The following is a 14086-nucleotide window of genomic DNA, read 5'->3' as shown; positions in this document are numbered from 1 at the left end:
AAAAATTATTTTAAGAGTTCTTTTACATATCCTGGATATTAATCACTTGTCATTTACATGACTTTTAAATAATTTCTTCCACTCCATAGGTTGCCTTTTTACTCTGTTGATTGTGTTCTTTGATGCACAGGAACTTTTCACTTTGATGTGATTCCAGTTTATTTCTATTTTTGTTGCTGTCATATCCAAGAAATCGTTGCCAAATCCAGTTGTCATGAAGCTTTTATGTTTTCTTAGTTTTATAGTTTTTCCATTCTCTTTACTGTCAGTGTGTCTTTGTCTTTACATTTAAAGTGAGTTTCAATTTGGATAGCATATAGTTGACCTTTTTCTTTATCCACTCCAGTAGTATTTATCTTTTGTTATATTTAGACTATTGATATTTAAAATTATTGTTGATATATTTGGATTAATATCTGCCTTCTTTTTTTTTTTTTTCCTTTTTTTAAGATTTTATTTATTCCGAGAGAGACAGATCACAAGCAGGGGGAGAGGCAGAAGCAGACTCCCACTCAGTTGGGAGCCCAACATGGGGCTCGATCCTAGGACCTGCAGATCATAACCCAAACCAAAGGCAGATGCTTAACCATCAGAGCCACCGAGGTGCCCCCTCCTTTTTTTACTGTATTTTATTTGTTGCCCTTGTTCCTTCTCTTTTTTGTCTTACACTGTTTTTCTGCCTTAACTTGTTTTATTGAGCATTTTATGATTCCGTTTTTTTTTTCTTCTCTTAGCATATTATTTGTGCTTTTTCTTTCTTATTTTTAGTAGTTGCCTTTGAAATTGCTGCATATACTTAACAGATACTCTTTGTAATAACACTGTACTACTTCACAAGTAGTGAGAGTACTATGTAAAAAAATTCACGTTTCCTCCCTCCTGTCTACTATAACTCATTCATTTCTTACCCATGAGGTATAGTCACCAGATACTTTTTTGTTATTGTTTTGAACATATTCTTATCTGTTAGATAATTAAGAATACGAAAAGTCAGGGGTGCCTGGGGGACTCAGTCCATTAAGGATCGCGCTGTTGATTTTGGCTCAGGTCATGATCTCAGAGTTGTGAGATTGAGTCCTGCCTGCATCAGGTTCTGTGCTGGGCGTGGAGCCTGCTTGGAACTCTCTCTCCCTCTGCCCTTTGCAACCCACTTTCTCCCCCTCACCCTCCTCCCTCCCCCCCCAACTCCTCCGCCCAAAAAAGAGTAAGATCAAAGATTCTATTTAACCTTTATTTTTTCTCTAATGCTCTTTGTTTCTTTTTTCTTTATGTAAATTCTGTGTTTCTGATCTATAGCATTTTCCTACTTCCTGAAGAATTTCCTCTAACATTTCTTGCAAGACAGGTCAGCTAATAATAGATGTCCTATTCTTATTTGAGAAGTCTTTATTTATCTTTCATATCTGAAGGATAATTTTGCTAGATATAGAATGTTAGGTTGGTAGGGCTTTTTGCTTTCAACACTGTTGTTTTCATTATTATTATTTTTTAACTTATCTCCACATCCATCATGGGGCCTGAACCCACGACCCTGAAATCAAGAGTCACACACTCCACCGACTGAGCCACCCATGCATTCCTGCTTTCAACACTAAATACTACAGTCCATTTTCTTGCTTTCATGGTTTTTTAAAAAATATTTTTTATTTATTTATTTATTTACTTATTTATAAAGGTTTTATTTATTTATTTGACAGAGACACAGCGAGAGAGGGAACACAAGCAGAGGGAGTGGGAGAGGGAGAAGCAGACTTCCCACCCAGCAGGGATCCTGATGCGGGGCTCCATCCCAGGACCCTGAAATCATGACCTGAGCCAAAGGCAGAGCCTTTAACCCACTGAGCCACCCAGGCGCCCCCCCAATGTAATTTTTATCTTTGCTCCTTGTTAGGCAAGGTTTTTTTTTTTTCTTCTGATTTTCTTTTCAAGCTTTTCTCTTTGTGTTTGGTTTTCTTCAGTTTGCATATGATATGCCTAAGCTATGGATTTCTTAGGATTGATCCTCTTTTACATTCTCTGAATTTCTTGGATCTGTGATTCAGTGTCTGTCATTAATTTAGGGAAATTCTTGGTCATTATTGCTTCAAATATTTCTTCTTTTCCTGTCTTCTCATTCTGGTATTCCCATTACTTGTATGTTACACCTTTTGGAGATTCTAGTCTTTTTCATTTGTCTTCCTTTGCATTTCAGATTTTGGGGTTTCTATTCATTTTTTTCTAGCTCACAGATTCATTTTTTGTGTTTACTTACTAATGGGCCCATCAGAGGCATTTTTCATTTCTGTTAGGTTTTTTTATTTTTTTTTTTCTAGCATGTTCTTTTAATTCCTTCTTAGAGTTTCCATCTCTTTGTTAACATTACCTACTTGATTTGGGCATTGTTAACTTTTTCCATAATGGCACTTAGCATATTAATCATAGTTTAAAATTTTTAGTCTAATTCTAGCATTTCTGCTATCTGAGTCTTTTTCTGTGGTTTTGTTTTTTGGTATGCCTTATAATTTTTTCTTGAAAGCCAAAGTCATGAACGATGTACTGGGTAAAAGGAACCAAGGTAGATAGGCCTTCAGTGTGAGACTTTGACTTTGTCCAGGGATACTGTTTGCTATAGCTGTAGATACCAAAGTGTAAAATCTCCTCTGTTGTTCTTATTTTTGTCCTCCCTGTTGCCTCTGGGGCTCCCTAGAGACATCTTCTTAAGTCAGGTCTGAGACATGCAGTTCTTGGAGTTGTAATCCCCTGTTATTACACAGGATCCCTATTGATGTGGTGTTTGGGGGAGGGGAAGCAGTCTATAGTCCTGTAATTGGGTCTCACTCTTTTTTTTTTTTTTTTTTAAACCTTATTTATTAGAAAGAGTGTGTGTGTACAAGCAGAGGGGAGTGGCAGGCAGATGGAGAAGGAGGCTCCCTGATGCAGGACTCAGTCCCGGGACCCTGGGACCATGACCTGAGCCACCCAGGTGTCCCTGGGTCTCAGTCTTTTAGGGAGCCTATCCCCCAATAAGCTGTGACCTTTAGAAGTACTTCTCAGTTCCCCCGCTCTCTGCCAGGAGCATGAGCGCATTTTCCTCTGATGGTCACTGTGAAAATGTGGCAGGGAACCTGGAGGTAAAAACTCAACAAAAGTGGCAAGGCCCTTTGAGAGTTGTTCACTCTCAAATTTATTCTGACTGTGCCTCCAGCACTTTGTCAATTACAGTTTAGTTTTTCCTGCTGGGGTAATGGCTTATGCTTGTGAGCTTTTGCCCTGATAATTTTGAATCTTACTTTCTCCCAGTCACGCCAGCATTTGCCCTGTGCTTCATTTCTCTGATGGATTTCAGAGGAGTTGTTGATTTTCAGTTTTTAGCTTTTTTCCTCTGTGGATGGGAGTGGTGATTTCTAAGTTTTTACATGTTGGGTTGGAAACCAGAATTATATTCATTTATTTTTGTTTGTAGTATTCTGTTAAATTGCACTGTAATTCTTCTAGACATCTCTGAATTAATTGGTTACTTGGATTAATGTTTTTTTCATTATATTTAATGCATCAGTGATTTCCATTAGGGTTATATATTTTTTCCTACCTGTAATGAAATTATTTCCTTAGGCAGTTTCTAGGAGTGGTAATATTGGGTTGAAGAGTGTGACAAGGGCACCTGGGTGGCTCAGTCGTTAAGCAGCTGCTTTTGGCTCAGGTCATGACCCCAGGGTCCTGGGATTGAGTCCCACATGGGGCGGGCTCCCTGCTTGGTGGGAAGCCTGCTTCTGCCTCTCCCACTCCCCCTGCTTGTGTTCCCTGTCTCACTGTGTCTCTGTCAAATAAATAAATAAAATCTTTTTTAAAAAAAAGAGTGTGACAGATTTTATGGTGTTATTACTTTTTGCTGTATTGCCTTTAAAAGGGCTTCTGAGCTTTATTGATATCCCTTCAACTTTAGCAGTTTTGGATATTAAGAATTTTGCCAGTTTAGAAAACGTAAAATGTAATAGAAGATTACTTTACACATGGATCTCCAGTTGGTCTAGTACCATTTTTGTTGAAAATAATTGTTTTTTGGGGCACCTGGGTGACTCAGTCGTTAAGCATCTGCCCTCTGCTCAGGTCATGATCCCAGGGTCCTGGGATTGAGCCCTGCCTCAGGCTTCCTGCTCAGTGGGAAGCCTGCTTTTCCCTCTTCCACTCCGCCTGCTTGTGTTCCCTCTCTCACTGTCTTCTCTCTTTCCTCTCTCTCTGTCAAATAAATAAATACAATCTTTTAAAAAAACAATTTTTTCCCCTCCCATCAGATTATTCCTTTATCAAAGATGAGTTGACTATAGGAGTATGGGCCTATTTCTGAGCTCCCTGTTCTGTTCTATTGGTCTATGTGTCTGTTACAAGACCATGCTGTTGATTTTAGTAGCTTTATGATAGCCCCATCAGAAATGGAAAAAATGAAAAAGGGATGACTTTTTCGTTTTTAAAGATTTTATTTATTTACTTGATAGGCAAAGATCACAAGTAGGCGACAGAGAGGCAGACAGAGAGAGAGAGGTGGAAGCAGGCTCCCTGCTCAGCAGAGATGTGGGGCTCAATCCCAGGACCCTGAGATCATGACCTGAGCCAAAGGCAGAGGCTTTCACCCGCTGAGCCACCCAGGCGCCTCAAGGGATGACTTTTAATAATAATTTTCAGATAGCACTGTGGTCTCCCATCTGTCCCAGATCCGTTTGTGTGTGTGTGTGTGTGTGTGTGTGTGTGTGTGTGTTTAAAGCTTTTATTTATTTACTTGAAAGAGAAAAAGACCATAAGAGCAGGGGGAGGGGCAGAAGGAGAGGGACAGGCAGACTCCCCACTGAGCAGGGGGACCTAGTGTGAGGCTGTGTCCCAGTACCCCAGGATCAAGACCTGAAGCAAAAGACAGATGCTTAACTGACTGAGGCACCTAGGCTCCCCCATAGTTCTTGGTTTTATTTACCCTAAGGGAATCACTGTTACCAGTTTCTTACTTATGGTCCTGGAAGTTTGTGTGTGTGTGTGTGTGTGTGTGTGTGTGTGTGTGTGTACATTCAGGGCTTTAAATTTGAAGCAAATAACTGTTTTGCTTACTTTTTCTTTCTGCAGTCTCACAAGTGATATGTGAAGTCTAACATTTCTTTGAGTAAGTGTAAAATAAAAAGTTCTAGGGGTGCCTGGGTGGCTCAGTTGGTTAAGCATCCACCTCAGGTCATGATTTCAAGGTTGTAAGATTGAGCCCCACATTGGCTTGTGCTAGGTATGGAGCATGCTTAAGATTCTTTCTCTCCCTCTGCCCCCCTTTAAAAAATCTAAATGACAAAATATTGTGTCAAAGTATAAGTAAAGGTTTTTGTTTTTTTTTTTCCCTCACTGTCCTACAACAGGGCATTCTGTTACTGATGGTATCTTAAGATAAGTCAATGAAATTAAGTATGTATGTCTTGGCTCACAAGTCATTTTTGAAGCTTAGCTTCACTAATTATTAGCTGTGTGACCTCTATATCTCAGTTTCTGTGTTGCTTAATACATAAGATTGTTAAAAGGGTCAAATGAGTTATTACATATAAATCAGAATACTACTTATAAGGTGTTACATAAGTATTAGCTATTATTTTCACTCTCTGCCAGCAACATTAGCTACTCTCTCCTTGAAACATTTTTTTCCGGCCACCTGGGTGGCTCAGTTGATTATGTGACTGCCTTTAGCTCAGGTTATCATCCTGGAGTCCTGAGATCAAGTCCCACATCGGACTTCCTGCTCAGTTTGGGGGAGGGGGGGTCTGCTTCTCCCTTTGACCCTCCCCCTTCTCATTCTCTCTCTCTCATTCTCTTTCTCAAGTAAATAAAATCTCTTAAAAATAATTTTAAAAATTAAAAATTTAAAAAAAAATTTTTTTCTTCCTTTGGTGCCAGTGGTAACCGACTATCTTGGTTTTTCCTGGTCTTGCTTGTCGTCATATCGTCAGCCCAGATCACTCCTGAATTTTAGATCATGAACCATATTCTTGGCCCTTTGGATTTTCATATATAGCTCTTTTCAACATGGCCAAATCTGAGTTTTTATTTTCCTCTTCCCCAGACTTTGACCTCTCACTTTCTTGTTTCCTTATCTTAGTTTTTTATTGCATTGTCATCCACTCAGTAGAAAAGCAAACTATAAGAGTAATCCTGGTTCCCTCTTTAAGAGAGCATACACTTGTAGTTCATAATAACTTATTCCTAGAAATTTTTCCTCATCTCTCTCTTTTTTTTAAAAGATTTTATTTATTAGAGAGAGAGAGAGAGAGAGACAGCACGTGCACTAATGCATGAGTTGGGGGAGGGGCAGAGAGAGGGAATAGGAGAAGCAGGCTCTTCACTGAGCAGGGAGCCCCACATGGGGCTGGATCCCAGGACCCTGAGATCATGACCTGAGCCGAAGGCAGATACTCAACCCACTGAGCCACCCAGGTGCCCCACCTCATCTCTCTCTTTTTAAGATTTTTAATTATTTTAGGGGTGCCTGGGTGGCTCAGTGGGTTAAAGCCTCTGCCTTCGGCTCAGGTCATGATCTCAGGGTCCTGGGATTGAGCCCCGCATCGGGCTCTCTGCTTTCCAGGGAGCCTGCTTCCCCCTCTCTCCGCCTGCCTCCCCCTCTCTCCGCCTGCCTCCCTGCCTGCTTGTGATCTCTGTCTGTCAAATAATTAAATAAAATCTTTAAAAAAAAAGATTTTTAATTATTTTAGAGGTAGACAGCACAGGCATGGGGGGTGGGAGTGTCAGCAGGGGGAGGAGCAGAGGAAGAAGGACAAGCTGCTCCAAGCTGAGCAGGATACCTGACGAGAGTCTTGATCTCATGACCCTGAGATCATGACCTGAGCTGAAATTAGGAGTGGGATGCTCAACTGACTGAGCAACCCCGATCTCATCTCTCTTGATTGATTTACTTCTTTTCATCAAAGTGAACTTCCTTCCTTCCTGTCCTCCTCCCTTCCCCTCTCCCTCCCTCCTTCCTTGTTTGCTTCCTTCCTTCCTTCCTTTTTTTCCAAAATGGACTTTCTGATTACTCTCACTGGTCCCTAACCTTTCTCTCTGTATCTGCTTTAATCTACCTCCAGGCGTTTTTTTCCTCACTACAGTGGTTTGTTCTTAAAAAGACTCAAATCTGGTTGTTAAATCACAGCTTTAAATGTTTCTCATTGTTCTTCCTGACCCTGTAATCTGGCTCCTGCCTACTTTCCCCAATTCATTTCTGCTCCTTTATTTTGTGTGTATTCCAGGCATATTGGTGGCTTTTCAATTCTTAAACATGCCACGTCCATTATTGCTTCTGTTTTGCACAGGGTGGACTTTCTGCCTGAAATGCCATCACTGGCATCATTCATAAATCTTTTAAAGGTAGTTTCCTCAGAGAAGCTTCTTCTTATCCTCCAGATTCTCTTTGTTAAATATTACTCTCATGATATTCTGTACTTCATTTAAAAATTTTATAATTTATTGTTTAATACCTTAGAATGAAACCTCTGTAGATGTGGATAGGGTGGTTTAGAGAATATTTCTGGTTGATGATTTTACCACTCAGTACCTATTTGCCTTGTGAATAGTGAGTACTCAATAAATATTATGGGATTAATATGTTCAGAACTTTAATTATTCTGCATTACATATTGTGTGAAGTATGGTGACAGAAATCCAGAAAGTGAAATTTTAATGACAGACTGTTGCTGTAATTGGAAAGACTGTTATTTCCTGGTTCTGTATTATAGGTGCACTTGTCCAATATTGTAGCCACTAGCCACATGTGACTTTTTTTCAAGTTTTAAAAACTGTTTTTAGACTTTTTAAAATGTACAAATCAGAGGTTATTAGTATATTCACAAAGTTGTGCAGCTGTTAACGACTAATTCTAAAATGTTTCATATCCTTAAAAATAATCCTTGCACCCATTAGCAGATCCTTCCCATCTCTTTCTTCCCTCTCCTCTCTTCGCAACCAATAATTTACTTTGTATATCTGTAGATTTGACTATCACATTTGGCTTTTGAACACTTGAAGTGTGGGCAGTCCAAATTGAAATGTGTATGTGATTTGTAAATTAAACACTGGGTTCCAAAGACACTGGTTTAAAAAAAAAAAAATCTCAGAATTTTTTATTTTGATTACATGTTAAAATGATAATTTTATATATAGGAGATAAAATATTATTAAAGTTAATTTCTGTACTTCCTTCACTCTTTCTGATGTGATTACTAGAAAATTTTATTTATTTAATTTTAAAGATTTAATTTATTTGACAGAGACACATGTAGCGAGAGAGGGAACACAAGCAGGGGGAGTGGGAGAGGGAGAAGCAGGCCCCCTGTCAAGCGGGGGGCCTGATGTGGGGCTTGCTGTGGGGCTCGATCCCAGAACCCTGGGATCACAACCCGAGCCAAAGGCAGACGCTCAGCCATCTGAGCCACCCAAGGTGCCCCTAGAAAATTTTGAAGAACATTTGTGGCTTACTTTTTTTATTTTTTTCTTTTTTAAGATTTTATTATTTATTTTTGTGAGACAGAAAAGGAGAACATGAGAGGGGGTAGGGGGAGAGGCAGAGGAAGAAGCAGACTCAGCTGAGCAGAGAGCCTGATGCGGGACTTGATCCCCATATCCTGGGATCACCACCCCAGCGAAGGTAGATGCTTAACTGACTGAGCCACCTAGGTGCCCTGTGGCTTATATTATTATATATCTGTTGGACAGCACTGATCTAAAACTTGTATTTAGTAAGGGTCATAAATGTTCCCATGGCTTCAGTTCCCTTCTGGTCTCTAAGTTTCCATGTCAACCTGCTTTGGGTATGTGACATGCCCCAAGCTTCAGAATAGTTTTTACTTATTAACTGCTTGGAAAGTGGAAATCTTTCTTATTTGGGGGGTCTTAGAATAGTAGGGGAAAATAAGTCATTCATACTAACTTAGGGGAAAATAATGGCAACTCTTAAACCTTTTAAGCCTCATTTCCAACAAATTAGGAAGAATGAAATTCACATTTATTTGCATGATACTGATAAACAGTGCTCCTGAATTTTGGTAGTTGTGATTTGACTAGGAAACAAACTGATAGTTTCTTTATAGCATATGAGAATGATCTATAACTTCAGGGGTAATTTAGATTTAAAATTTGAAATTTGGATTGAAATTTTGTTTTAGAATAAATCTTTCCAAATAAATATAAGTGAGAGTAATGCGACAAATGGTCCTTTAAAAAATATATATATAGTATTTGCTTTAGGTGGAAATTTTCTGCTTCTACATCATTGTCAAAAGTCAACATATGTGCTCGCTTTGGCAGCACATATACTAAAAATTGGAACGATACAGAGAAGATTAGCATGGCCCCTGCGCAAGGATGACACGCAAATTCATGAAGTGTTCCATATTTTAAAAAAAAAGTCAACATATTACAGTGTTAAGTGACTATTGTACATTGAGCATTTACTTTTTGGCAGACATTGTTTTATATATTGTATTAATTAAATTCCCCCAAGAACTGTACATAGTAAGTACTCTTATAATTCCCAGTTGACAGAGGTTGAAACTTTGGTTGAGTGTTTAATTAACTTGCTTGAGGTCACATGTAAGTTTAAACAGGTCAAATAACAATGTACTTAGAGCTTTTCTGATAAAATCTTTCAGTTTTTAGTTTTTCTCACTAGAATGTAAGCTCCAAGTGGGCAGGGACTTAGTTTTGTTCACTAACACTTGAGATTTCTTTCTGGCATATAATAGACTCCAGGAATTATTTAGACGAATTTTGTGATGATATCAACTCACCTAGAGACTTGGCCTCGGAAAGCCAATAGAATTGCTTTAAATTCTGCACTGTTGCTTTATTGGCAGTAATGCCAATTTATGACATCCAGATAAGATTTAACATTATGTGCTGTTATGCATACTTTATATTTTAATAGTTGATTTTAGAAATGTTTGCTAGAAACTGTAGCTTCTATTCATGTCTTTTCCTTTTATGTGTTAGAATCCCATTGGAGCCACAAAGGAACATTAAAAAAACCAGAACTACCAAAGGTCCAACTGTGTGCTTAGTTGAATTGGGAGAAGAAAATAAATTCAGTTTTGCAGATGTTGCCACAAAAAATGTAGTACAGTGGTAACACAGTTCTTCAGGGCTTCATCCAAAAGCCTTAGTCTTCCTGGTCATTAAAATGAATAACAAACATATTGTTTTGTTACTTACTTTTAGAAATAACATTTCCATTCTTAGACTGGAAACAGAGCTGTGAAGTAAATTTTATAAAGTAGGGCTTTGAAATCAAAGGTTTTTATAATTAATATTATTGGGGAAGGGTAGCTATGCTTCTTTCTTGAAGATTCTCATTAAATTTGAGATCTGTGTTCTCATTTTAGAGTAATAAAATTGAAAGATGTTAAGTGACTTACCTAAATTAATGCCAGTTGAGTGGCGGAACTTGGATTCAACTCATATCTGTCAGACTTCAAAGGGCATACTTCTTAAAATACTGTCATCTTTTGCTATTTTCTGTGTCTTCCTACAGTTCTTTGATTTTAAGTTAGTTTGTTGGGGGCACTGGGATCAAAAATCTGGATTGTGGAGTAACTGGACGTTAAACTGTGGAGATAATAAAGGATAATTATTGCATGATGGAAAAATTAAGCTGTGAAAAATCTGTCTTTAACTATCCATTTTCTATTTTTATCTTTGCTTATCTGGAGATAAAGATCCTACTCTGTCTAGACCCTGTAGCATGCTTCTTTATAATGGATTCATCATGGTGATTGTATTTTTTTTAAGCTAATTTAGTACATTTTTCATACATTAATAGTGTGCTTTCTGTAGAGAAAAAAGTCTGTTTTCTTCTAATTATAATTTGGGGATAATGAGGACAGAAACGAGGACAGAGGAATACTAATACAATTAGTAGTTGTTTATTTAGCATTTTACTAACTTGAGATTTGGGGGCAATCTGGAAGGCAGCCTCTCTGATTTCTCTTACCTCTTCTTTTCCTCCCCAAAACTTTAATCATGTCCTTTAGTATCCTGACATTTTAGGGTTATTTACTTCTTTTTGGAAAGGGAATATTGTGGGAAGCTATAAAGAACTTTGAAAGCGATGATTTGCAAGATCGGATTACTCTTGTTTTACTTAGAACTCTCAGGGGAGAATTGGAAGTTCTACTTGCAGCTTCTAAATTGGTCAGTGGAAGTATGGTTTCTCTGATTTTCATTTTAACATTATTAATTCCTGTGCATACTGGACAAAGTATTTTATCATTGGTAAGATTGTATATTTCATCTTCTACCACAAATATACCAAGGATGATAATGATTTTTTAGGGCACAGGAAGAAGTTTCTCATGTGTATATTTGTAATTAATTTTAATTTGGGGGTAAAATTAACTTCAGGAAAAAATGAAATACATTAATTCCAAAGGTAAAAATAGAAAAAGGTTATATAAAAATAAACCTACTAATTAGAATGTTTTTCAGATGTATAAAGTTTCTAAATCTTGTTATTATTAAAAGATAAGATTAATTAGAAGTCATATGAAATCTTTAAAATTTGGGTTTTAAGTTATATATTTTTTCAGTACTTATCATTCTGTATTAATATAAACTGCTTACTATAGAAAAAGTAAAATTGGTATCTACTTGTTGGAGGTTGGGGGAGAAAGCCATGGACCTTAAAACAGTAATTCTTAGATTGTTCATCCAGTAAACAAGCTTAAGAAGGTAGGGTTGAAAGCAAAAAATTTACTCTTGAAATCCTGCAAGGCTTTTTTTTAAGAGTGGATATGTTGTGTTACTTAGGTAAAAATATGAAATCGTAACCAAGAAAATGAAAACATAACTTGTATATTAAGGATGTATGTTTTTAACAATTGAAAAAAAGAGAAAGTTTACCATATTAGGAATTTAGACTTAGGACCAGTAAGGTATTAGTGTAGATTACAAAGTATAAGTTGGAGAGCTCGTTTGCAGACAGGTACTTTTGAAGAGTAATGTGAATCCCCTTGGAGGGTTTTCTGCATCATTTAAGGTCACCGTTAACAGATTTTGAGAAATTGAAATGATAGTATAGATATGAAATGACTTTGAGAAATGTGATGGGCAAAATAAATAGATGTAGATAAATTTAAAATAAGTGTTTTGAAAAGTAGGTAGTTGCCACTGAATTAAACTAAGCAGTGTAGCTTAGTTTAAACTAAGCAACTTAAAACAAATTATACAAGGCATTAGATGATTCTAGTGAGGCATTTTAGGCTTCAGGAATTTTCGTGGAAAGGGAAATTAAATTAGTTAGATGCTTTGAGTTTTCACCAGCTGGGTGGATGGAATAGTATTTTAGTTAACCTAAACATCTAGAACTGTTGTGGTTAGTTTAAGTGAGAGTTTATACCCTACATGGCTTTTAATGACCCTGAGTTTTCTGTTTATATGGATAGAACCCATGTAACCTCGGATAGAGTATAGCTGCGTTCATCTACAGATGAATAATAGACTTATCACGTTGGGCCTAATATACATGAAGTTGGCAAATATAAAATAGGTGTCTGCTCTTTTTCTCTAAACATTCCAATAAAGTTAACAAGCCATTGTACAGTTGTTCAGAGTGGTGTTATTTCATTAAAAACAATGAAGTGAAAATTTGTTAGTTTTTTGGTTTTAAATATTCTTAAAACTGGCTAATTAAATCCTAGAAAAGCATAGGTTATTATTTTTTACTAGAGTAGATAATCAAGTTTATTAAAGAGGGGGTTTCAAAATTTTTTTATAGATAATACTTTAAAATAGGCTTTTTTCTTGCTGATATAACTAACATTTATTTTCTGTTTATTTTTAAGACGAGCAAAAATCAAATTAAAGTAGATCTTGTAGATGAGAATTTTACAGAATTAAGAGGAGAAATAGCAGGACCTCCAGACACACCATATGAAGGCAAGTACTTTTTTCTGTATCAAAATATTGTGCGTATTAGAACTTACCTGAAACATTAAATCAGAATAATCTTAAGTATCTATAAATTACATGGAAGGTAACTTCATTTGGCTTAGGATATTATAACATTTAAATAATAAATTTAGATATTGCTGTAGACTGATTTTTCTTACTGAATTTTAGCTAATTTTTTTTCTTTCCCCAACATAGATTTAGTAGAACCAAGTTACAATTTGTATAGGTTAGAATTTAACAGTAGAAAACATCTAGCATATTAAGCCTCTAATATATGGACTATAGATGCTCAGTTACCCTTCATATGGTATCTATAACAAATCTTGCCTTAAATTTCTGACTGATAAAATACTTATTTTTTTTATAAAGCTCCTCTCCCCTGTTTGTCATTAAGTATTTTATTCATTCATATGTCTTCACACAGGCTGTATTCCAAATATTTAATTTTCTTTATTGAGGAAAGCTTTGAATGATCGTTTCAAGACAGAAAAAAGAAAGGAGGCAACTTTGCTGAACTTTGTGTTCACAAACTAAGTCTGTAGCTCCTTTAGACTATGGAATTGGGTGGTAATATAAGGAAAGAAGCTTTTTCATAGCTTTTTATTTCCTCATTAGGCAAATCTTCAGTAATGAATATTATTGTAAATTTGGATTATGTAGCATATCCAAGGTCTTGCCTTCAGATATATGCTTAGTAGAAATCATAACAGATTTTGTAGTCATAGTAGCATTTACTGAGTTCTTATTTTCAGAGCTTTACGTGTATTTTCTCATTTAATCCTTAAAACAAATCTTATGAGGTAAGTAGTTATCACTATTCATAGAATGAAGAAACTTAAGCTCAGAGAAATTAAGTGCCTTGTTTAAGGTCAGACATCTAAGTGGCACAGCTGGGATTTGAGTCCTGATAGCCTTTGACTTCAAAGCCAGTGTTTCTAATTACTTTCTGCTTTTGAATAAATGAGGATTGACTGAATATTGGAAGTGGTGGTTATGTCTACTTTGAACGAGGTCTTATAATTCCTTAATGAACAGTTAACCCAAAGTCATCAGAAAAACCCAGTATTCTAAAATATTTTAGTTTTCATTAAATTTTTAAAGACCCTAGAATGTCTTTAGCATATCCTACTAAATCTTAAATGGTAAAATTTTA

At 36.6% G+C, this 14086-nt stretch overlaps 1 protein-coding gene and 1 non-coding gene across 2 annotated transcripts in view; both read left to right on the top strand.

Annotated features, from left to right (window-relative positions):
* Window positions 1-14086, top strand: part of UBE2K (ubiquitin conjugating enzyme E2 K) — a 71328-nt gene that overhangs the window by 26589 nt on the left and 30653 nt on the right. The window contains 1 exon segment of the mRNA XM_032853039.1: window positions 12825-12918. Within this exon segment, the coding sequence (XP_032708930.1) occupies window positions 12825-12918 (94 nt within the window).
* On the top strand, window positions 9279-9386 carry LOC116871561. Its single transcript, XR_004383436.1, has one exon. It is a non-coding gene; the product is annotated as a U6 spliceosomal RNA (small nuclear RNA).

The sequence above is a fragment of the Lontra canadensis genome, unplaced genomic scaffold (assembly GCF_010015895.1).
Source record: "Lontra canadensis isolate GAN:19392208 unplaced genomic scaffold, GSC_riverotter_1.0 scaffold1, whole genome shotgun sequence".
Taxonomy (NCBI): Eukaryota; Metazoa; Chordata; class Mammalia; order Carnivora; family Mustelidae; genus Lontra; species Lontra canadensis.
The sequence above is the reverse complement of the archived record's forward strand: the minus strand, read 5'-3'. Positions and strand labels throughout refer to the sequence as shown.